The following is a 25,126-nucleotide window of genomic DNA, read 5'->3' as shown; positions in this document are numbered from 1 at the left end:
AGCAAAACAGAAATAAAAGGAAGATAGATAGGATAGATTCCGGCAAAGGAAGTCTTCAGAGAGGAAATCACTATGTATGAAAAGTCTCATTTAATACTAACATGTGAGCCAAATGTTAGATATAAAGTGTCCAGTTGTATGGAAATGAAGCATGGACAATGAGGAAGAGGAAAAGGAATTGGATTGAGGCTTTTGAGATTTGGATATAAAGAAGCATGGAGAAAGTAAGATAGATGGAAAAAGTGAGAAATGAGGAAGAAACGAACAGTAATAAAGAAAGAGCTCTTATGCAAAGAGTACACAAAAGGAAACTGGTTAGGGGCATGTGGTTACAGAAAGTGGAATCTTGACAAATACATTGGAAAGGTCAATAAAAGGAGAAAGAAAGCAAGGGAAAAGAAGAATGAACTTAATAGATGGGGCAAAGCTTAAAAACTATAAGGGGATGGCTTGGGACAGAAATGGATGGAGTCAGTGGTGATGTAAGGGACCTGCCAAAAATCAGAACACCAGATGATGATATAAAACAAAATAACAAAAACACACACACAGAGAGAGTGAGCGAGTGAGAGAGAATGGGGAGGGGGTGGGGGAGAGCCTTCAAAATACATCTTAAATGTAGATTGAATATCCCTGAACGTAGATCTACAAAATGGCCTTAAGAATTCGTAAAAATGATAATTATACCAATTCTGAGGAAAACTGGTACCAGAAATTTACAGAACACAGAATAAGTTTAACAGCCCATGCCACAAAAATATTATTAGGTCCTAAACTGGAGATTGGTAAGAATAATAGAAGACACTGTAGGTGCAGAAATTAAAAACAATAAGAAAATTTGTTATCAAAGCAAATGTATAATAATGAACATTAACAAATAACTTAAGAAAATCTAAAAAATGTGGTTTTAATTAATACTATGCACAATTTTCTTATTCAACATAAAACAAGATTTTCTAATTCAACATAAATTAAAGATTCATTACAGGTTTTAAAAACGAATCTGCAAATAAGTTGCACACACAAAACTTTACAGAAGTTCTGGAGAATGGATTTTACATAGAAGACTGAAAATAATATTGGTAGAAAGTATATGTTTCACACAAAAGTATATTGTTTATTATTTAAAACAAATAAAAAATTTATAAATTAGAAGGAAGATCAATTACTTTTTCAAATTAATAATTTTCTCAACAAATATAAAAAGGTACGATTAGACAGATGACTTTGGATACAGATGTTGTAGCCATTAATAAAATGTCTACAACACCTGTATCCAAAGAATCAAAGCTGTTATTGGTAAACCTTAGCAGAACTAGAGAAGAAATTGTGAATCCACTTTTAATTTTTAAATCAAACCAGAAGCAAGGACAATACCAGAAGAAAACAAATGCTGAAAATTGTGAACAATGGACAAAAACAAAGTTAATAATACCAAATTTCCATTTTTTTCAATCTTGGTAATTGCAACACGTGTCATTGTAACATAAATTATCCTTATTCTAACTGCAGAAAACATACTGTTAGAAAGTCTACAAAGTAGAAATATACCCTTACACATCTACTCTTAGTAGATGTGCTAAAAACTGAATTTTACAAATTAGTTTGATTATATACGCTCTGCTATGAAGAGTATTACTTTGACAAAATACTGGACAATTATGGATGCAACATATTACAACTGTCACCATACTACCTGCTCAACCCAAATGAGCTGATTTGGGTGAAAATAAAGCAGGTTGCAGAAGAAACTAAGTTATTCCATTTTAATTCAATTAATTTTATGCATCACTATTTTTGAATTAGATGATATTTGGTATATGATAACTACCCACCTTGTAGTGGCCAAAAAATATTTTTTTAAATTATTTTCTTGAGTAATAGACTATTTTCTAACTTGCCAACAGGTAAAAATAGCCATTTTCATTACTTTTTCCATGAGCTGTAGCATTCTTAATTTACATCATACAGAAGTCAAAAAGGGCTTTTTTGAAAAAGATGGAACTTCATCTTAGTGTACTCAAAATTCATTCTGTTACATAACCAAATCTTGTAATGTTTTCTGAAGTTACATTTATAAATTGTTTTTTTCAAATTTTGGGCCCAAAATAAATAATAAAGGGCTTAGTGTAACAGGCCTATTTTTTACCTTTTAACTCTTAGATCCTTGTAGTACTTATAAAAAAAAATTGATTGTTACCATGTCCTTCATTAAAAAAAAAATGACCACCAAATCTTAAAATTTTGAAAATGTCTCATTTTGGGGCCCAAAATGCACATGTGGGACAGGTGGCAAAAATCTGAGTTTTACAGACGAATGATGCTAGGCAAGAAGGATTGTGTCTCTGTAAAACAAGCTGACAAGAAGAAAATTAATATTCAAAAAAGGCTTATCTTATGTAACTTAAAAGAATTGTACACAGCCTTCAAAGAAAAACATAATTTAAAAACTGGTTTTTCAAAATTTGCCTAAATTTTGTGTTCTGGTTTGGGGTGTCAGGTACTAACAAGGTGTTTCACCCACCAAAATAGCAGATGTTATCTGCTCTAAAAATGAAATTTGATTATAAAATTCTCCTTTCAACCACAATATGCGATATAGAAAATGGTATGTGCATGCTGTCATTCTGTGAAAAATGTCAAGGCACTAATGAAGTGCTCAGATTACTGCGAGAGCTGGGCTGATTTTGATTCTGAAATTATCTTCAAACAGTGGGTTTCTGCTAACCGATGTGAACTAACTACTCAAATTCTTCCATTTCAAGAGTACTTAGACAAACTTACTAAAAATTTAAATAACACTCGTAGACAAAAAGCAAATTGTTTAATGTTTCTCAAAGTACGATACCATTTCTTGAATTGCGTTTTTGCATAAATTACAGATCTGTTAATAAAATTTTTCCATCACCCTTATTTTTAAATAAATTATGTTTAAAAAAAAATTAAGGAAAAATATAGTAAAAATCTCTGAAATGTATATTTTGCAAGGCCATACCTGTGTTAGAATGATTTCGCTAATGCTTTTCTTTTATAAGCAGCCTCAGGGACATCCCAAATTAATCGGCTGGCCTGTTAGTATTCCATTTCCCTTTATAGCAGCTTTCCATCACCGAAATGTCTTGATGGAAATGTTCACCGTGTTCATCACTTACATCTCCAAGGTTGTCCAGGAAAAAATCCAGATGCAAGTGGAGGAAATGTATTTTCAGACATATTACATCCCATTGCTCTGTTTGAAGTAAGAAGTTGATTAACAATATCGTGGTAATTGTCGGATTTTTGTTTGCCGTTTAAACGTTTGCAAACGTCTTTAAATGAAGCCCAAGCTGCACTGCACTTTCTATATTATTTAACACTGAGTTAAATACATCATTTTTGACCAACTCTCTTATTTGAGGACCAACAAATATTCCTTCTAATTTTTCCTTCACTTATTCGGAAATTTCTGCCTGATGTACAAAAATCCAGGACTATCCTTCTTCATTGCTTTTACAAAATTTTTCATTAGTCCTCGCTTGATATGGAGGGGGTAAAAATATTTTTTTGGATTCAACTAAGGGCTCGTTAATAATATTTTTTCCACTTGGAGTTAAGTTGTCTTGTTTCTTCCACTCTTTGGTAACAGAATATTTATCCCTAGCTTGGCTGTCCCATTCGCAAAGAAAACACATGTACTTAGTATAGCCTAACTGCATGCCTAACAAAGTAGCTATAACTTTCAAATCACCACATATGTTCCAGCCGTTTTTTTAAATTTATTTTTTCAAGAATGTCATCACATCATATGTCTCTTTCAAATTAATACCATAAGCGATTGGTATCAAAGGACATTTGTTACCGTTGTGTAGTAAAACTACTTTTAACCTATACTTAGACGAATCTATCAAAAGGCGCCAGTCCTCAGGTTCATGAAGTTGTCCTACGTGCAACATAAGCTCATCAATATTCATACAATAAACCAAATTATTTTCATCAATAAAGTACTGAGAAAGTTCTTTTTGTTGGTTTAGAAAACCTGAAATTTTTGTATTTTTTGAAGTAAATTCCAACCTTGCGGTCTTGATTCTAACAGTTCAACTTGATTTTTTGACAAATTTAAAAACTTAAACAAGACATTTAATTCATCTTGCCATATGAGATGTGGCTTATTGGACGATAATTCAAAATCAAAATTGTTTTCTTCAGTACTGCCTGATTCTTCATTGCTGCTTTCGAAACATACATTCACAGGTGGCTCAGGAACTGGAATAATTTCACTATGAGGTACAGGCTTGATTGCAGATTGCAATGAAATATATTTTACAGTATGTTTAGATTTTTTTAGAAATTCCAGACACATTTGTTAAACAAAATTAACAATCGGTTACATGATACTTCAGTTCATGCCAAACCATACGTACACCAAATGGCAAAGCCTTCCATGTACCTTTCAGTCATCCTCTTAAATATATAGAGCAATTAGTGCATACTACATGAGGAGCCCACGTCTTATCCTGATCACCAATTTTACACTGAAAGTGTAAAATGATATGTTTTTATGTTACAAATTATATGTTTTTTAATTAAAGATGTATTGTTTTTTTTTTTCTATCTGATTTTACAGTAAATTCACCACATACACAACAAAAGGCATCCACTCCTTTACACAATTTCGAGGCATTATGACATTGCACTGTTAACAAACTTAAGACAGCAATAAGACTGAATAAAATTAATTCATTCCTAAATCCAGTGCTTAATACAAACAACATAGCTGTGTTTTCAGCTACATGTTTTGACCTGCACAGACACGATTAATCTTGGCCATCAAGGCTCAATCTTCAGTATTAGATATGATGTCATAATATGTGACTATGTTAGTTATGATTTAATTCTTTGTCTAGTAGTGTTTACTTATACCTTACAAATTATGTTAACAAAGTTTTAAACAGTAAAAAATGAGCTAACAAAGTACAGTATAGGAGTTAAAATGCTAATTATACAATGAAAAATTAAAAAAAAAATTCTTTAATAAAATTTTTTCAAAACTGGTGGGCAATAGAAAGATTCTGAGTTCATATTTGTTTTCAGCATAAAAAAAAACATATTAAAATCATGTATTGCATGTTAGGAAACATAAATTATGGGTACTTACGTATTAACGCCACCGCAGCTACTTTAGGTTATGTTGACTTCGTATACTGACAAGTCATAAGTGTATCAAAATAATCTAACTAAATATAACCTACGCTTGCTTCGCTCGCTAACCTCTTATAATTACCATATCATATTTAATGATATGCATAATATATACAACTTATTAATAATATAACCTTAATGTTATAGCACCGAAATCCAATTACTGTTAATCCACTGAAATCCGATTGACTACTTTGTTTTTAAATAAAGCTGTAGCTGCGGTGGCGTTAATATGTAAGTACCAAATTATGTTATCAGTGTAATCTAAAAAGGCATCATTTTGTTGCAAAGAAACAATCTAATTTCCTCAACATTATAAAGGAAAACTTGTTGGAGGGTGAATGTATTGTAATGGGAGACTTCTCTCAAAATTTTCCTTTTGTGATACAGGATGAAGTCCAGTCATATCACTGGTCAAAAACTTATTCCACCATATAACTATTTCTCATATATTTAAAAAAAGGAAAATTACAAAGCCACAGCTAATGTGTGATTAGTGAGTACTTGCACAATACTACATTGTTCTTCCCCTTCCAAAAGCAAGTTTATTAAAGTAAAAACACTTACCACAAGTTAAACAATATTTTTATTTTTCTAATGGCACCTCAGCCCAGTACAAAAACAAAAAAATTTCATAAATTTCTGCTACCATAAGATTTTGAAACTGCATTGTATGGCATTTTTTTGCCTCATACCATGGAAAAGGACCACATGATGGTATTAGTGGAACTGTAAAAAGGACTATGACTAAAGCAAGCCTTCAAAAGAGAGTCAACAATCAAATTGTTACACCTTCTGTTCTAAGTAAAGATGTTCAAGAGACAGAAGAATCTCGTAATCAGGTAATCACAACAGTCCCAGAAACAAGAACCTTTCACAGTTATGTTCCAAGAAGTCAGAAATGTATTCTGAAAGTCCAGGTGACCTCTGAATCAGAAACATATACGTTAGTATTTGTACACAAGGACATTGGTGTTTCTTTTTGCTTTATAGATTTACCAAAGCCAAAATGTAAAAACTATGCCTGCTGCGTATATGATGGCAAGTGGAGGTTAGGTGAAGTCAAAATACATGAAAATGAAGAGGAATATCAAATACACTTTTTCCATCTGCAGGGTCCTTGTACTTCATTTAAAAAATCATTGGGGGATAATCAAACATGTCAACAGGTAAAGAAGGATTCTTGTTTGAATTATGCAGTAGCACTGCTTTTAACAAATCTATTTGACGATTACATGCCACAATAGGGATGTTTAAACAAAAATAACTCAAAAACGTAACTTTTCTGTATTCAGCATAACAAATGGTTTATAAAACATTAACGTAATGTTCTGAAAATGCTGTGGACCAGTGAAAGCAATGGGATCACTGATGAAGAATGTTATGTTGTTTAAATTTTTATTGAGATGAAGTCCACAACTTTGTTGTGGATAATTATTGATGCACCCTCATACAAGTGTCAAAATATTATTTTAAAAATGTTAACAGTAAAAATAATGAAAACAAGTTGCACTTTACAACTTTCAACTGCTACTTGGAGAAAAACTATCAATTCTTCTCACGGCACTATATAACCTACCTACTTATTCTGCTTCCACAACTTAAAACAAAATTATCTAATTACGCCGTAAACTTAACCCTTAATAAATTTGGTAACAGATACACAAAATGTACGGTTACTTCACGACGTTTATTCTTTCAAGATATTTTATAATAAATAAAGTCAAGTTATAATTAAAATAAGTCATAGATATTTTGTAATTAAATATGTCAAGTTATTTTTATAATTTCAATACTGGTACAATTCACTTTACTCATAAACAATCTTTAAAATCTATACTGACAGAAATTATGATAACGTCCGTGTTATAACACTTACAATTTTTAGACCAGTTCAAACCGCAAGAGTCAAAAGGCTATTGACATGGCCTTTAACGAACAAATAAAACTAATTCACCAACCATACTACACAAACATTAGTTTATACGAACGATTACACAAGCAAAAAACTTATTTTTACTGAATTACTGACAAATTATAGAAATAAAATTAGTATATAATATCAAACTTCTCGCCAAGTTAACCTAACAGCCAGTAAACAATGAATTTATCAGTACGTGTACATCCACCGTTACCACTTTTTCCCGCTTTCGAATACTACATCTTTCATTATGCATCAGGTGTTAATTCATGTATACCAACTCATAGAAGCTTTTAATAGTAAACTTTCAAAAAATAAAAAAATTCTGCGAGGGGAAGCATTTATGTATGAATTTTACATTCTTTCTTAAAAGCATCCTATTTTTTTTTAAGAAAACTGAATATAAAACTTTCATCATTACTTATTTATCTCGCGTTCGTAGGTTATTTATCTACTCGCATGTTCAGTGTTTTCTGACTTGTAACGATATTACATAGCAATATAGTGTTACTATATCATCCTCATTCATCCTCTGAAGAATTATCTAAACGGTAGTTACCGGAGGCTAAACAGGAAAAAGAGAAAGAAAGAATATGGTGTTACCATTGTGTGTTTCCATTCAATGGTAACATATTCTTTCTTTCACATTAATAAGGTATCGAACGTTTCAAAAAGGACTCAACCTCTTTGTTTGACGATTTCAATTTATTACACAAATAATAATGTTAATAAAATACTTATACAAGATTCGTACACGTTTCATAACATTTGCAGCCACTTTTCGTAATGTTTGAAACCTCACTTTCATTGTTAGACAAAATTTCTAGTGTCTGATGACTGTTTATAAAAACAAAACTTTTAAAATACCCCCAAAGATAAAGGTCTACTGGTGTAAGATATGGGGATGTTGGAGGCCACCATCTTTTTTTACCATCGTTGATATCAAACGATGGTAAAAAAAGTCCTGTAACATATCCAACTTTCCATTAGCATTATGACACATTGCGTTATCCTGCTGGAACCAGCATTTTCGTTCGTGTAAATGTAACACGGCAATAAACTGTTCGATTAAGTTGCGATAAATTGCACCATCTACAGATGTGTAAAAAAATAAAGGCCCTATTTCACGACACCAGGAGATCACACACACCAAACACCAACATGCATGTATTGGTTGTTCATGTAGCCGTGAAGATTTTCAGGGCTCCATATTTGGCAGTTTTGGCTGTTAATGTAGATATCCAAGTGAGACTATGTCTCATCACTGAAATAAACACGATCCAAATTTTCATTACCGTTGTCATCAACAAGAGAACGAAACCAATAACAATACTGTAATTGTTTTCCGTGGTCCTTCTTTGTAACCGTAATTTTTTAGTAGCCCTGAAAGCCGTAGATAGTGAAAGCCAGCCTGTGAAGATAACTTTCTGGGTGAGCGAGTTAAACGTTCTTTTACACCCTCCAGAACTTCTACTGTTAACTGTGATGGTCAACCTGTGCTTTTCCGATTATGAACACTACCAGTCTCACGAAATTTATTGATCAAACGCGATATTGTCGACTTATTAGGATCTGAAGAATTGGGAAATTTTATCCGAAACTCATCTTTCACTCATTCGTAAGATTTATACGCGCAATAAGTCTCAATAATAAACACACGTTCGTTCTTGCAAAACGGCACTATAGCACTGAAATATAGCAATACTGGAATGGGCACTGCCTATGTCCAACGTGAACGGAAAACGAACGTGAGACAGATAGATTTAGAGGTATAGTTTTCACTGTCGCACAGTGCAGCGCATGCGCATTGTACCTAACGTACCGTCCCTTCAGAAAGTGATTCCATAACTTAATTGTAGTTAATATTAAGTGATAAAATCTCATAATTCTATTTAATTAATAGAAAAATTTCAATGCTTATGAATATTAAATAAATGTTGAGTTAATCATTGTATCATATAAATGTTTTTATAAAAACTTTCTACAATAACTTGAATTATGAAAGATAACTTGTGATTTGTGATGAGAGATCGTCACAAACCTTTTGAACGGACTGTAGACAAAGAGATGTATACCTCTAAATCAGCTATCTTTGTTGGCACCGATTTCTAACGCTAGTGCCCATTCCAGTATTTCTATATTTCACTGCACTATAGAGACGCAAACTGACATGTAGGAAGAAATAAAATTTACCTATGCATGACTTCTACCTTCTTAATATTTTGTTGCGTCCTTTTTGAAACACCCGTTATTATTATTTTTTTGTGTGTGTTTTACGGGCATCGACTTCTAAGGTCATTAGCCCTCGTCACATCCTTAAAAAGAGATTAAATCACCATCAGAGTCGTCATATGTAAGGGTGTAGAGCCCTCACATTTTATTTAAAAGCACAAATATATACACAACATTTAACGACAAAACATTAAGACAACACTTATGGGATGTAAAGGGCCCCTATCTTAAAAATTAAAGAAAATAAACAAATTACATAAATGGAAATGATAAGTCTTTACAATATCATTATCTCTTTTTACCTGTTTCGCTTATTTTATTTAAGCATCCTCGGAGCAACCAGAACCGCCGTTAAGCAGCACATCAGTAGCCCCAGGATGCCGTGGCAGTTAACTCCTCCCTATAAATAGTCCTGTAGGACGTAACTCTTCGGGGTTTCTTCCCCCCGCGTCATAAGAGCAATTTGATCATCTGTTCAGGAAGGCTAAAGAACCCCTCGGCGGGGAGGCTGCCTTCCCAGCCCTGACCTACTTGTCTCCAGGCATGCCTTGCGCATACCCTTGAGTCCTCAGTCCACCTTGAGGGTCCCCCATACCATCACTGGATACGTCCCGACTCCCCTACTCTTGCATGCAGGCAAGCCCGGGCGGCCTAGGCAAGAGGGCTACCTCCCGTTACTATACGTGCCACGATTCGAGACTCCCTTGTATACAGAGAAGCTACCTTTTATAGAGTCTCTAACACAGCTTTAATTTTTTTTTACAGACCTTTAAGAAGTCCACTGGCGTGTAGATAAGCTACTATCCTTTCTTCATTTCCATTTTTCAAATCAGCAGCAATATTATTTCTTAGCCGGAACCTCTTTCTGAGGCCCTTATATGGCACACTCTTCCATTTGATGCTTAACTAAGTGTTGTATTACAAAAACCGCACATTAGTTTTTCTTCGCCGGTTAACGAATATGAATTTATTATTCGTGTATGACCGATTCTAAGTCTGGTCGCAGCCACCTGTTCTCGGCGAGTCACATCGCTTTTTCATTTATACAGAGAAGTTTTAGCCGAGTTTAATTTTGTATCCAATCGTATTCCACCTGTTTCTTATTGTGTTAGACAGTTTTTAACATATGCCACCCGTACAGGAATTACATCCAAGTTATCGCAGACTGTCGCCTTTCTAGCAGCTTCGTCTGCGCTTTCATTTCTTGCAATACCAGTGTGCCCTGAAGTCCATACGAATACACATAGCTGTCCTCGTTTATTTAAAACGTACAAAATCGTCAGTATGTTTGTAATTAGGACATCCTTAATGTTCTTGTTCCGAATTGCAACAAGTGCACTTAGAGAATCGGAACATATTAGCACAAACTCTTCGCAATAGTGTTCTGTGTAGCGAAGAGCTTGCTGTATGGCAGTAAGTTCTGTCGTATAGACACTGGCCATATCTGGCAGTCTCCAAGTGGGCTTCTCCATTTACATATATGGCACATCCAACACCATGTTCGGTTTTAGAACCGTCAGTATAAATTTTAATATTTTCTTCGTAATTACTGACGCTTGATAAAAATTCCTGTTGGATGATTACTGCTGGCTTCTTTTTGATTTAATCCCGGGAGGGATCCACCCTTGTATTTACCGCTGGCAAAAGCCATGGCGGTGTTTCTGTCGTAGAAATTGCCAATGTCTCTGGTATAGCAATTTCATATTTTCCTGTTAATTCGTGGTACCTTAATCCGGCTGATCTAGAATAGGTAGCACGATGTTCATATAATGCAGCCAAATGATAATTGTTAAAAAGTTTGCCATTTATATGTGTAGGGAAACCTCGTATGTTTGCTGTATATCTTAGCAGTAGGATCTCTCTTCTATAATGTAGTGGCATTATCCCGGCTTCGGACATTAGACTAGTCGCCGGACTTGTGCGGAATGCGCCCGTCGCGTATCTTATTCCGCTGTTATGAATTATGTCTAACTTTCTGAAATGCGACTTCCTCGCAGATGATTATACAATACATTCGTAGTTGAGTTTCGACTGAACCAATGTTTTATACAGACTCAACAGTATTTCTTTATCTGAGCCCCAACTGATGTTGGATAAACATTTAATAATGTTTAGGGCTTTTTGCATCTATCACTCAAGTCCTGTATATGTAATCCTCACGTAAGGGATTTATCCAATAACAGACCTAAAAATCTCACATTTTCTATATATTATATTGGATTATTATCGATGGTCAGAACAGAACTTTGGTGAGGAATTCTCTTCCTACAGAAGTGTACACAGCACGTTTTTTCTGGTGAAAACTGAAATCCATTATTCCTCGCAACTTCATTAAGAGGGTTAATCGCTTGTTGTAATTTGTACTTCATCATAACTGTCTTGTTGTTAGCATATACAACTGCCAAATCATCAACATAGAGACTTTTGCTGATTTCTACTGGAGATCAATATCCAATAATAACATATTTTATTATTGATAACATCTTCCGGCGCGTCAACCTTCTGGCGAAAGCCCGCTATCGAGTCATTTGGGGTGAGGTAACAGCTGAAAATCGTCACTTCACCGCAGCAGACCCAAACGAACCCCTTGCCTGCGCCGTGCCTCCAAACTTGGGCTCTGCTGCGATACGGAATCCATATCGCGGCAGTCTCGAGCGAGTCCCGGAATCATTCGGAGTCATCACGGTTCCAGTACTGCTCGCTGATCAGCACCAAGTCGGCCTCCCTGTCTCTGGCTAGCTGTAGCAGCAAGTCATCAACTAGCCAACTCCTGTTAAGGTTGGCCTGTAGTACGTTCAACATTCTAACGGAGCTTTCTCTTCACCCACTTCAGGGCTTCCCGGAAGACCTGACACTCCCTTGTTCCAGGTGCGTGAGCCAGCTGCGAAGCGTTCACACCTTTTTCTCAGCAGAGCATGAACACTCCTTAGCCTTATGCTCTCCTATCTCGCACTTATGGCAGAGCCAGCTTCTGTCAGGTTCCTTAGATCCACGCGCAACCAACTGAGGCTCAGAGAGCCATGCACATGGCTGGACGATCATGGGTTGTCTCTAGCTCTCAGCAAAACGGAGATCATGGTTCTAACGAAGAAGCGTATCGACACCTTTCTCTCCCTGCGGGTCGGGGTGGAGTTTGTTGAGACCAAGCCGGCCGCAAAGTACCTCGGTATTATGATTGACCGGAAACATTATGGGATTGACCGGTATTATGAGAGCCGCCGACAAAGCTGCGAAAGCCGTAACTGCTCTCTGCTGGCTCATGGCGAATGTCGGTGGACCGAAGCCCAGCAGACGGCGATTGCTGATGTCACGAGTCGGAAATATGGGCCCAGGCATTAAGAGCTGCAAGAAACCGGAAGCGGCTCGCGCAGGTAAAACGCACCACAGCCTTGCGAGTTGCTTCCGCGTAACGGACGGTTTCCGAGCCCGCAGTACTGGTGGTCGCCGGCATCATACCCATTGCTATTTTGGCAAGGGAGCGCCAGGTAACCGGGAGATCATTGCCAACGAAGAACGCACTTGCACGTTCGTCGGATGGCAAGAGATCTGGGACCACGAGATCAGAGGACGATGGACCGCAAGGCTTAACCCTCTGGTCGGACCGTGGACGGAGCGGCAGCATGTAGAGGTGGAGTACTACATGTCCCGGTCTTTAACGGGTCATGTACTATTCCCCCATTGTAGATGGACGGACTACCTCTGATCCTCGGTTGATTTGTCAACATTTCGGTGAATATTTTCAATCAGTATAACAAGACTTTCCTATGCAAAAACACATCTGATAACGCCTGTATCAACAACCATCAGATTTTTGACATCCTAGTAATTTCATCTTCTGACGTATGTCTTCTAGTGCTATAAACAATCTAAACGGTAAATCGACGCTCGGCTTGGATCGGATTCCCGTTCGTTATCAAAGGTTTAAATGCAATTTTTTTCTCCTGTCCTGGCTTCCCTGTTTAATGGGAGCTTGTCATCTTCTTTTCCTTCCCTATGGAAGCATGCAGTTATTACTCCTCTATCTAAGCCTGGTGTCCCTTCTCTAGATAATTTTAGATTTCCTCTGTAATGAAATCGGATCTTCAACCAACACGACAATATAATCAGTATAAACGAACAATTTTATATTTTTTCTATAACTCATTAATAATAATTAGTAAAATTTTAGCTCATTATTTTTGAAATTTCAATAAAGCTGTACGGTTATTTGATTTTGGCACATACTTTTCATTGTTAATAATTATGGTTGCTAGCATCCCTCCGCTTGAAGAGATTGCTACTTAAATGGTATAGATGAAAATAATCTAAGTTCTCTAGATAATTTTAACTTGTTTCTGTCTTCGGTACCTTTTCCAAAATATTCGAGAGGATTCTATTTCAATATATTTAAAACCATATGCTCTTGATGTTATCGTCATTTCACCATGGATTTATTAAAGATTACTCACCAGCTTCTAATTTGGCCGCATTTTACAGGATTCAGAATGCAATTGAGCGTATGGGTCAAGTAGATGTGATATATTTTGACTTTACCATAGCTTTTGACAAGATGCCTCATCACTTGTTGTTATCAACGACCAAAAACTTCAGCTTCAGTGATCGTCTTAATGATTGGCTGTCCTCTTATCTTCATTCAACAGGCGTTTTTAGGTGCATTTTGGTGGACAGATGTCTGAGGAATCATTCTTGGCTAAATCTGAAGTTCCCCAAGGCTCTATTTTGGATCCCCTTCTTTTTATTATTTTTATAAATGATATCGAGGATCTTTTGACATGTAAGCTTCATATGTTTGCAGATGGCATCAAAATATATTGTCGGATCAGGAATAGTGTGGATCACCTGTTGCTACAATTAAAATTAACAGAGTTGTTGAATGGGCAAACTGCAATTGTATGCCTTGAAATTTTCAGAAGACCAAACGTTTGACTTTATCTTGTAAATCGTCAAACTCTGTTTTCAGCTATAGGATTGCTGCACACGCTATTGTTGCTGAAACATTAGTTGAGGACCTCAGGGTTTTATTTAACATGAAATTGTATTTTCACAAATATGTTAATCAGATTATCAGTAAAGCACATCGGGACCTTGGTCTTGTGTACGGTTTAACAATATTTCCACTGTAACCTTCTATACAAATCTTTGGTGAAGAGTCGTTTGGAATACTCGACCATAGTGTGGAATAATATGAGCTTTTACCTCAGATCTGGTTGAGGGTGTTCAGAATAGATTCTTGAACTAGATGCATTTTAAGTTTAAAGATTGTTTTGTCGACACTGGTAGAGAAGATATGTTGAGGCAATTAGAGCTTTCCAGATTGTCTGATAGAAGAACATATTTTGATATGGTTGTTTTTTATAAAACTCTACACAATAAACTTCCAACACATTACAAAGCTGTCTTATGAAACCAGGCCAGGTCAGTGAGGTCTTTTATACAATTTGTGACACCGGTTGGTTCTACCATGTCTCCGTTTAAGCGGTGTACCAGCATTTCAGTGAAATTTCAGGATAAACTAAGCTTTTGGGAAGATGAGAAGACCTGTATTAAAAATTTGATAGGATTGCATAGCGATGGATTATTATTCTTAGAAGTGTAATCTCTTATTGTATTGGTTTAGTCCTTCTTTAATTCCTAGTTCTTTATTTTCTAGTTCAACCGCAATTAGTTCCTTACTACCTAGCACTTTTCTTCTTCCAGGTTGCTAAGATTAGGTTAAGAATCCTTGAGTCTGGCGCCTTTAACCACAAGGCCACTCTGACTACACATCTCAGAAATGGTCGAACTGAGAATGTACAAGACTACACTTCATTCACACTCATACATATCATCCTCTGAAGTATTATCTGAACGGTAGTTACCGGAGGCTAAACAGGAAAAAGAAGGTTGCTAAGATTACAATAAGGGTGGTGGAGGTGAAACATGAAAATATAATTAAAAAAATTCTTAAGCTAATTCTTTAACTTTCTTTGTAATTATGTAGTAGTAATGTTCATTTTTATAATTTTGAAATTATTGTTATTTTTAAAAGATATTATTTATAAATTATTAATTTTAAAATGTATTAGTATTAATATTGTTTTGTTGATTTTGTATATTTTCATTTATGAGCTTTTTAATTGTAAAAATATAATAAATTGTTAAATGTGAAATTATTATGAAATTGTGTTAATAATTAAAAATAGTCAATATTGTTTGATAGTGATATAAATCTCTTTTGTGGTTATTTTTACCTCCACATTTATTTAGTGTTAAATAACTACCAGCAATTCTATTTAAATTATAATACAAATGTAATTGGATGAAGGAGATAAGATGTAAATGTGAAAATGTGATGTACTACTACTTAGATATATTTAAAATTATTATTAAAGTTATCACTAAATAACTACCATAATGAAAACTCTAATTATTATTTTTATTGTATTTGAATTTATAATTTTTATTATTATTATTAAAATTGTTTTGGACTATTTTATTACTATTATTTTTATATTATATACAGATTCATAACTTGCATTTATTATTATATACATGTAAACTTGCTATAGATTTGTATATGTTAACATATATGTACATATTAGTTTTTGTATCCAATGTACAATATACAAAACAAAGGCTCAAGCAGCTGTTCTGTTGTACAAAATAAATTAAAAAAAAAAAAATTATTATTATTATTATTAAAAGTTTGTTTTTAAAGGTTGCATTATGAGGTCAAGTGACAGCAGTGATAATGAAAATTAACTATTAGCAAGAGTAGGTAATAAAGAAATACAAAAACTGAATAAATTTTAATTTCAATTCAGACATATATAATGAAAGATTTTATATTAAGTCAAGCAGCTGTAAGAATAATTTACTAAAGGGATTTTGCAATATCAACATTTTCATAAATTTCTCTCTCTCTTGTGATGTCATTTCTTTTTCACTCGAGTCGTTAGTATGGTGGCTGAATTCATTTGTAAATTATTAGTCTGCAAGTGTGGCACCTACATTTTTGGAACAGTGTATTATTAGACTATATTTATTGTTCTTGCAACATGTAAATTATTAGTAATATGGTTTTGTGATATGTCTCAGGATTGCAATGGAGCAAATGGTAAACAGAAATGAAAGAGGAAGAAGGAGACTGATTTTATTGACAGGATTGATGGAAAATATTAAGAGACTCCTAGAATAGAGAATCTTGAAGGACAGCTTTGAGATATTTTGTCCAGAGACCTAACTGCTGCTGAATTTATTTGTTATTCTGTCTAGACTGCTTCTCTGTTACATGGGGTAAAAATAAAGGCTTGAGTGGGTGAGTTAACTCCAATATTCAGTTGCCTAAATGTAAAAGAAAAATATTAATGAATCAACTTCTTTCCTATTATCTGAACACAGCTTTTTTTTTACAAAATTTAAATAAGTAAAGATTAAAATTATAACAAAAGTAATAAACTGATAAATTATTTTTTCTCAAAAACAGTAGCAATTAGAAGTTTAGCAAATCAAAAGTCACAAAAAATTAAATATTTTTCTTACACTCAATTTCATTAAAATTGTTCAGCTGACTTTTTAATTACATGAAAATTTCTACAAAGCACAATTTTCCTACAATCTAATATACGCATGCATATAATAAAAAAGCTGACACAAAATTGTAATACTTTTCTGACATTGGTTATTTATTCTTGTATAGTGAAAAATGCTTGAAAAAATTTGTTAAAATTTTTTTTTTGGAAGGGGTAATTTATGACGAAGTTTTATTGTAAAATTATCATTATATGTTTAAATAAACCCCACCTCCAAAATTACCTTCCAAGAAATCTTCTTGATTTTTCTACATTTGCTGTTAAATGGAAGAAGCTATAAAACCCCCTGCACAGTTCTGTGTAAGAAGACTGAATTTTCTTTAATTTAATTTTGCTAACAATAGATACTGCAGCTACAAAACATCAAAAATTCAACTTGCAGCATCATAACAAATTACATTTCCAACTTGCCCCACTCAATTCTTTTCAACTGTAAATTGAGCATAACTCAAGAACAACTCAATAATCTTCATCAAATTTTCACATGCACGACTAGAGCATGTCAAAAGTTGACACTATCAGAGCATACATATATTTCAATGAAATTGATCTTGTTCTTTTGGAGAATTTCAAGCCACAAAATTTTATACATTGGTTGCTAAATAAATAAATATGTGTATAGGGAAACCCCAATTTAAGTGAATGATATTTTCATATTCCTCATATCTTAAAATTTTTAAAAATAATTTTCACCCCCACTCACACCATGCAATCAAAAGTAATCATAATTTTCTTTGAAAAATCTGTAAAAAAATCCACTGAAAAATGTACAACCAATAAAAAGTTACCTATGATCTCATTTTTTGGTGGTGGTGGTGGTGGAGGGGTAAATGAAGATGAAATTTTATTGTAATAATATAATTGAAAGTTTAAATAAATCAAAAAAAGTTTTAACAAATTCAAAAAATTTATATTTTTAAACATTGTTCGGCTCCCCACCTCCATTATTGCCCCAAAGTATTTTTTTTTTGTTTTGCACACTACTACTATGTTTAGGAAGACAAAAAAAACTTCAGTTAAAGTATATGCAATAAATTTAAAAAAATATTTTTTTGATTTTTGGTGAAGGAGTAATTTTAGGGCAAATTTTTTAAAAAATGGTAAGATAAGCATGGATGTATGTGCTGGGGTTACATTTGTCAAATTTTGAGAGAAAATTGACCCTAAAAAACGATCTACCTCCCCCCGTGGAGATACCAACCCCAAACTTTAGCAAACAACTGCCCTATACATATGTCTCTGTACAAAATTTCATAAAAATAGGTTTACCGAGTCAAAAGTTATTAAGCTTCAAACAAGCCAACACACATACATATGAACATCACTCGCTACTTGTTTTCATTTTTTGCAGTTCCTGGAGCATGAAATGTTGAGACATGCAAAAAACCTATACCCCATTTTTGACTGATTACCAAACTTTCCATCTTACAGTATAGACATATTTTCTCATATTAATATTGTTGTACCATGTCCCCTCTTCATGTCGTTCTGTAATAACCTTTGACTATTTTGCAAACTTGGTTTGGTCATGTAGTTACCAAACCACTTCCAGTGACTGCATTCCAAATTCTCTTTTAATAGTCTCTTCTTATACAAGTTTTCTACAGTTATTATTCTTTCTATTTTATAGTTCCTTCTTGACTTCTAAGACTCTTCTCAGCATAACCTATCCTGATTTCACTCTCCATATTCTGAACCATATAGCACTGCAGTTCTTAAGGTCTTATAAATTTTAATTTCCCTTCTGATAATGGTATTCCTACTTTACAGACAGCATTCAACCAGATGTGCAGTAACAAATTTTCCAGTACCGTAATGTTTTATTTTGTATCATAGCAGACCACAAGAATATGGTCAATGTAAACGCGCAGCTGGCTAACAGACAATGTTATGAAAATGGACATTCATTTCAATGTTTACATTGATAAGAAGCAAAACTTATCTTTTAATGTCAAATGTTTAAATTTTTTCGTGAATCAGATTTTTTGCAACTTAATTTTACACTGTTTGCCAACGGATTTTCATGCATTTGATTTTAATGAATTATGGCATTGTAGGTCATCACACTCCATTTAATGAAGTGATATCTTTATTTAAGAAACAAAACATTGAACACTTAATGTTAAAATAAAATGTAGACCAGGCTTTAAGTTAATCAAATTTTATGAGAAAAGACAATTTTTTATTTCTCTCAAAGAGTGATAACGTTTCGGCACTAGTGCACCTCTGGTATTCGACATTCCAGTGGATTTTCTATCTTAACCCTTTGCGCTCATCAGGCCAGCACTGCTGGCCACGTACTTCTCTGAGTCTACTCGTTATTATTTATGATGCTGCTGAGCAAGCAGCTCGGGTGACCAGCAGGGCTGGCCGCATAACTTTCTGTGCTAAGTCGGCGGCCATATTGACCACTTTGTCACACCAGCTGGGAATTAATTTTAGAGCATTCACTGATATTTGTACTTAGGATGAAAGAATGGCAAAAAATATTTCTTAATTAATCATATTTTATTTTTATAAAACTTTATAGTTGAAATAGATAAATAGAATTATATTTTTACAGTTTTTATAATTACAAAAAATTGTTAACAACTTACTTTTATTATAAAAACAAAAATTGCTACTATGTGAGTGACAAACATTTTTTTAAATTTTTTTGTGAGTGATATAATTCAAAGCACATACCAATATGCAGTCCTGGATTGGCAGAACAGGTTTTACAAAAAAAATTTGCTTCGTTTTCTTTGCTGTCCAGGTCTGCGATCGCTGCACACTGCACAATCTTTGGTTTTTCTTTCTTCAAGAGGGTACAGAAGATGTAATTTGCCTCTCTTCGTCTGCTACATCTGAAGGTCTTCCTCTTTTTCTGGAATTTCGTATATTTACAACAAGCTGCTTCACTAAAACCTTTCTGAATTGTCTTTGAACTAATTTTTTTGGGTTGTTAACAATATTGTACAATATAATTGCATTCACCATGGCAGTTTCTAGGAGCCAAAAAAAGACTTTTCTCCACCATTTGATGGATTTTCTCGTGAAAGAACAGCTAGCTATATATTAATCTGCCACATCCATGCCACCCATGAATTTATTATACTTGCAGACCACCTTAGGCTTTTTTTACCTCTTCTTCCTTACCCCCTTTTCATATACGTCTGATTGTCGATCCATCAGCATATAGAGTACTTAATATTGCTACTAAGTTTATTTATTGCTACTAAGTATTGCTACGTGTCTTTCCACAACAACAAGGATACTTCATAATTTTTTTTATACAACTTAAGTCTATTATCTTTTTTTTGAGTTTTTTCTTTGTACTCTTACATGGTCAGGAAGCCCTTGCCTGTTAGCATTATGGTCACAGTTATATGAACTTGCCAGTTTAGGAGTGCGGCCACCAGGTCCATCTTTTAGTTTAATAACAAGATGAAGGACAATACGACTAGTGGAGCCTAAATCAGATCTGGCCATACGGTCAATGGTCAGTACCAAAATAGGTCATATCTGTTCAATCGCACAGATGTATCCAGATTTTGCTTCACTCAATACAAAGATTTTTATGCCCCATCTTATTGGCTTGTCTTTGTTGTAGACTTTGAACTGGATTTTCCCCTTAAATCCTACAGTGCTCTCATCTACATTTATGTGATTGTTAGGAATATAATATTCCCTGAATTTATTGTTGAGATAGAGGACAACATTATGAACCTTTCCAGACCAAGTCAGTGTGCCATGTACTGGTCCAGGAGGAGGTGGACCAACATGAAAGTTCCAAAATATTTCTTTACTGAAAATGCCGTTAAAAAAGGATTGTTCATCGACCCAGTTTGTTGAGAAGTTGTCGTCTATTTCGGGTTTTTCGTTCATCCCCCATGTTTATAATTATTCCTATAAATGCTTTCATCTCTTCAATACTGATATCTTACCACGACCACCACATCGATTTTTTTTGGAGGGGTGTAATTTTTTGTGTTTTTTCATGGGCGTACCTATTGGTTTCACTGGTTATTTCAGTAAATAAATCTGTGAAGAATAGTTGAAAGAATTGTTAAGGGGTTTGTGGAATTTCACCAATTGGTGGCTTATATTAACTAACCTGTGACCATTTATACTTTTGGAAGTCTTGATCGCCTTCCTTCCACTTTTTCCAATCAGAACCAGAATCATTTGTGTTATCGCTGTTTGTCTCTTCTTCCTCCAATTCATCTTCAAAAGTATCCACACTGTTGTCAATAATGTCTATGTTATTGTCCAATATATCGCCTTGGGTTTCATTGTCAAACTCCTCACATACATCTGATTGTATATCACTTTCATGATCAGAATCGACTAGAAAATCTTCATCACTGTCTGATGGACACAATAACTCTATCACAATATCAGATGGTAGATCAAAATCGCTATTCATTCTTAGGTTAAAATATTTACAGTAAAATATCACTTAAATATATATACACTTATGTAAAAAAAAAAAGACTTAAATTCTTCACCAATATATATACAATAAACAAAATCACAATCACTTTAATTGATAAAATAACTAAACAATCGACGTAAAGGTAACGATGCTCAACCAGAAACACGTAATCTTTATTTGGCGCTCGTTTTACCATGTTACTTTCATCATGCGTTTTACAATCGTATGGTTATTTAGATCACTTTCTACTCCATAGGTTGCAGCATATATCAGACTTTGTACCAGTATGTTTATAACAGCTGAAATTTAAAAAAACATATTTATAAATGCAGTTTATTTTCATGGCCAGCACCGGTGGCCTCCCGAGCATTCGAGTAATTTAATGTTGGCCATCCGAGCTACGAGCGCCTATACGTGAAAAATAATTCTGAGTTGTGCCGTAAATGGCTGCGGCCAGCAGTGCTGGCCACACGATCTGTGCGTCCAACATATAGTAATGGTTACCGAGCGCAAAGAGTTAAGTAATCCTTCTCTGTGCTTCCTCAGTTGAATACCCTTTCCTAGCTAAATAAATAGTTATAAATATATAATATTTTTAAAATTGAGTTGTACAATTCCAATAAATCTCGTTTTTTTTTAATTTTTCATAGAATGATTCTAATCGTACTAGATATTCTTTAGAATTTTTGTTAACGATACGTATTGATAATACAGATACTTCCCAATATCGATATTATCATAAGGTTAGTCGAGAGTTTTCCCGCCATTTGATTCAGTGAATGAGGAGGTTAGGGTAAGATTCGTTTAGTTCTGATTTTGTTGTATTCAGTTGTTTATTTGGTTTATTCTGTGCTTGATTATGGGCAGTAGAAGTAAGTAGTAACCTTTTGTTTGAGAGGTGGCATGTCTTGCATTATTTTACTCAAAATATGACTTTATTAATCGTTTTAATTTTATGGAACGATTCCTGACAGGTGCGTCAAGCATTTATTCTGTGAATAGTTCCGTTAAAATACGGATGCCAGGTTTAAATCGGACATTACTGTTACTAATTTATACTATGAATTATAAAATGGTTTTTTTTCTGCGTGTATACTACGAATTATTAACTATTTGCTTTCTGTGTGTAATGTATGTTATTTATAGAACATTTATTCTGTTGCTAGGTATTTATGACATTTATAGATATCATTCTTTTCTTTTTATTGGTAGTAATAAAGTGGGTAATAGGTATGGTTATTTTCTGTATTTTTTCTGACTCTGTTTGGGTTTTACCTTTTACCATTCATTTATCTTCAGATTAACTCTTTACAGCCTGTAAAGTGATGCACCATATCTTTGGCAGCTGACTGTATTATTCTCACCAATTGTGTGCAGTTTCCTTTCTTTAACCGTTCTGAGACTGATCAGATAGGAGGCTGTTAACAAATTTGTCAGTTTTTTAAAATGATCTATACATTCTGACTTTTTAAAAGATAAACATTTTCTTTGGAGAAAAAATTGGCTCAGTGTGTTTTCTAGCTTAGGGTGCTTGGTTTGCTGATGATGTTTCAATAATGATGGTTTCATACTTTGATTCGCAAGTATTTCTTTACATACAACACATTGAGAAATTGGACTCCACTACTTTCATTACCAGCTTTTACCACAAAGCCAAATTCAAATAATTTTGATTGTATTTATAGTTGGGTGAGCATTTTTTCTCTTATCATTGCAACAGGATGTAAACTGAGCATCTCACCAGTCGATAAAAATATCTTCATCATTAATTTTCAACTAATTCACTAGTCAAAGTTCATTTAATTGGTGCACAAAACAGTTAATATATTACACAAAAATATTTACACTTAATACTGTCATTATGTAACATAAGAATGATACTGAACTATACTGTCGTTTTTTGGCAAAAAATGATCTAAATGCCATTTAGAAGTGATTGTGCTAGTTGTATAACTGTACTTTCAAAATGCAGTTTGAAGTGCTCAGTCAGGAAAAACATTACAAGTGAATGCCACTGTCAAAAAAGAATTCAAATAATTTGGAATTTTCCATTGTTCAACAGTAATTAATTTGCAAAAATGTTGTTAGTGAATTTAAGATGATATACCCTGCAGTACTGCTTTCTGTATTGGATTTCTAATTGCCTATGTGAGTAACATTGCAAAAATTGTATGATGGATGAAGTTCTGAATAATTTTATTGAACACTATTTGAAGTCTAGAAAAGACATTATTTATCTTGGCATTAGGCTATTTGTTTTCATATTTGAACATTGTGTTCTATTTAACTTTACATTAGTATCATGTTATGTTTTTATGTGAAGCAAAAACTGCTTCACGTACCACAGTTGGGAACCATTGTTTTAGAGGCTGCTTCTGTGGCTCCACATAGTCTCTTCTAGTTGACTTTTAAGCATTTTTTTGTAGAAGCTTTAATAAATGCCTTCCACCAATGGGCTTAATGGCTGGTCCCAGCAACCTTTGAAACCCTTGTTACCTAGTTTTTTTTTTTTAAAGATTCTGCGATATATTTCTATAGTTTTTAATTCTCATTTCTCGTTTGATTAACCAATGCAGTTGTTAATGATGTCTTTTTAAACTACCCTCAAAAGTTTCTATTCTTTGATTTTCTATTTTCCTATCTATATATACAGTTTTTTTTTGTATTTGCTTGTCTCAGTGCCATAAAGCAGTATGTATCATACAGATGTTAATTTATTTCTAATTCTAAAATCTACGTTTGATAAAAGTAAATTTCTTTTTCTTACTTGTACCACTTTGTTTTGTATGTCTTACTTTTATTCATTCCTAGCAATTGTATTCCTCATGTAAGAAACTTTGTAAACAAACTAAGAGGCAATTCTTGTGGGTTTATAATACTTCCCTTTTTTATTTTTCATCTCTTCCTTTTGGATACTCTGCAGAAATTTTGTCAGCCTGGCCCTTAATTTCCTGGTGAAATGCTGTCACTTCTGTGTTAGAACTTATTGGATTGTGACAATTCAAGAACTTTATTTCTTACATGGGGTTTTACATAAATAGCCAAAGTAATGGGGGAGATGACTGATAAAAGTTTAGTCTTCTGCTACCCTTTAAATCAGAATCTATTGTAAATAAACAAATTTTGTACCTTTTAAATTATGACTCCTATTTTCCCAATCTATCCCTGTTCATAACCTCCATGGAGACTCAACCCCATAAATTTTAATAATGACCTAATACATAATAAAAATTTAACTACTCCCATTATCTTTGAGCAAATGTTTTACCAACTTCTCTCCCAAAACAAACCCAGACGCAGTGGTATACATAGATAAGTTGAAACAGAATGATACTGTTGGATGTGCTTTTGTTGTAAAAGACAGAACCTGTATGTTTGATCTACTTGGTATTACAAGTGTCCACAATACTGAATTGTACACCATCAATAAGGCCTTTGAATATCATTAACCCAAAATGATAAAGCCTCCAAGCTTTAGAAGGTCTGTATTCTAGAAGCTTATCGTCACTGAAATTCATAATGCAATCACAGAGTTGATCCATCGCAACACAAGTGAGTTTCTGCTGGACCCCTAGCTATGTGGGAGTCCCAGGTAATGATTGTGTGGATTCCACTGCTAACCATCCATCTTTCATCACTCATGATACTACTGCTGATTTTATTAATCCTGTTAAACACACTCATTGAGGAAGGTGACAAGGTTACTGTACTGCAGTAAATAATAAACTCAGCTACAACAAGGACACTGCTTCCATGGAGCTCTTCAGTCTGGAATAATCATAGTCTTGTGTTTAAATAGGGTATACT

The 25,126-nt window shown here is 34.0% G+C and overlaps 2 protein-coding genes across 2 annotated transcripts in view; one reads left to right on the top strand and one right to left on the bottom strand.

Annotated features, from left to right (window-relative positions):
• The window catches only part of LOC142334263 (aladin-like), a 49,814-nt gene extending 42,474 nt beyond the window's left edge, over positions 1–7,340 (bottom strand). Inside the window, exon 1 of the mRNA XM_075382156.1 lies at positions 7,058–7,340. The gene's annotated coding sequence lies outside the window, so the exon portion shown is untranslated. The remainder of the gene's footprint in view (positions 1–7,057) is intronic.
• A 14,759-nt stretch (positions 7,341–22,099) lies between these two features.
• The window catches only part of LOC142334262 (uncharacterized), a 62,040-nt gene continuing 59,013 nt past the window's right edge, over positions 22,100–25,126 (top strand). The window contains exon 1 of the mRNA XM_075382155.1: positions 22,100–22,191. Coding sequence (XP_075238270.1) covers positions 22,179–22,191 — 13 coding nt within the window. The 5' untranslated portion in view covers positions 22,100–22,178. The remainder of the gene's footprint in view (positions 22,192–25,126) is intronic.

The sequence above is a fragment of the Lycorma delicatula genome, chromosome 1, assembly GCF_047948215.1.
Source record: "Lycorma delicatula isolate Av1 chromosome 1, ASM4794821v1, whole genome shotgun sequence".
NCBI lineage: Eukaryota > Metazoa > Arthropoda > Insecta > Hemiptera > Fulgoridae > Lycorma > Lycorma delicatula.
The sequence above is the reverse complement of the archived record's forward strand: the minus strand, read 5'-3'. Positions and strand labels throughout refer to the sequence as shown.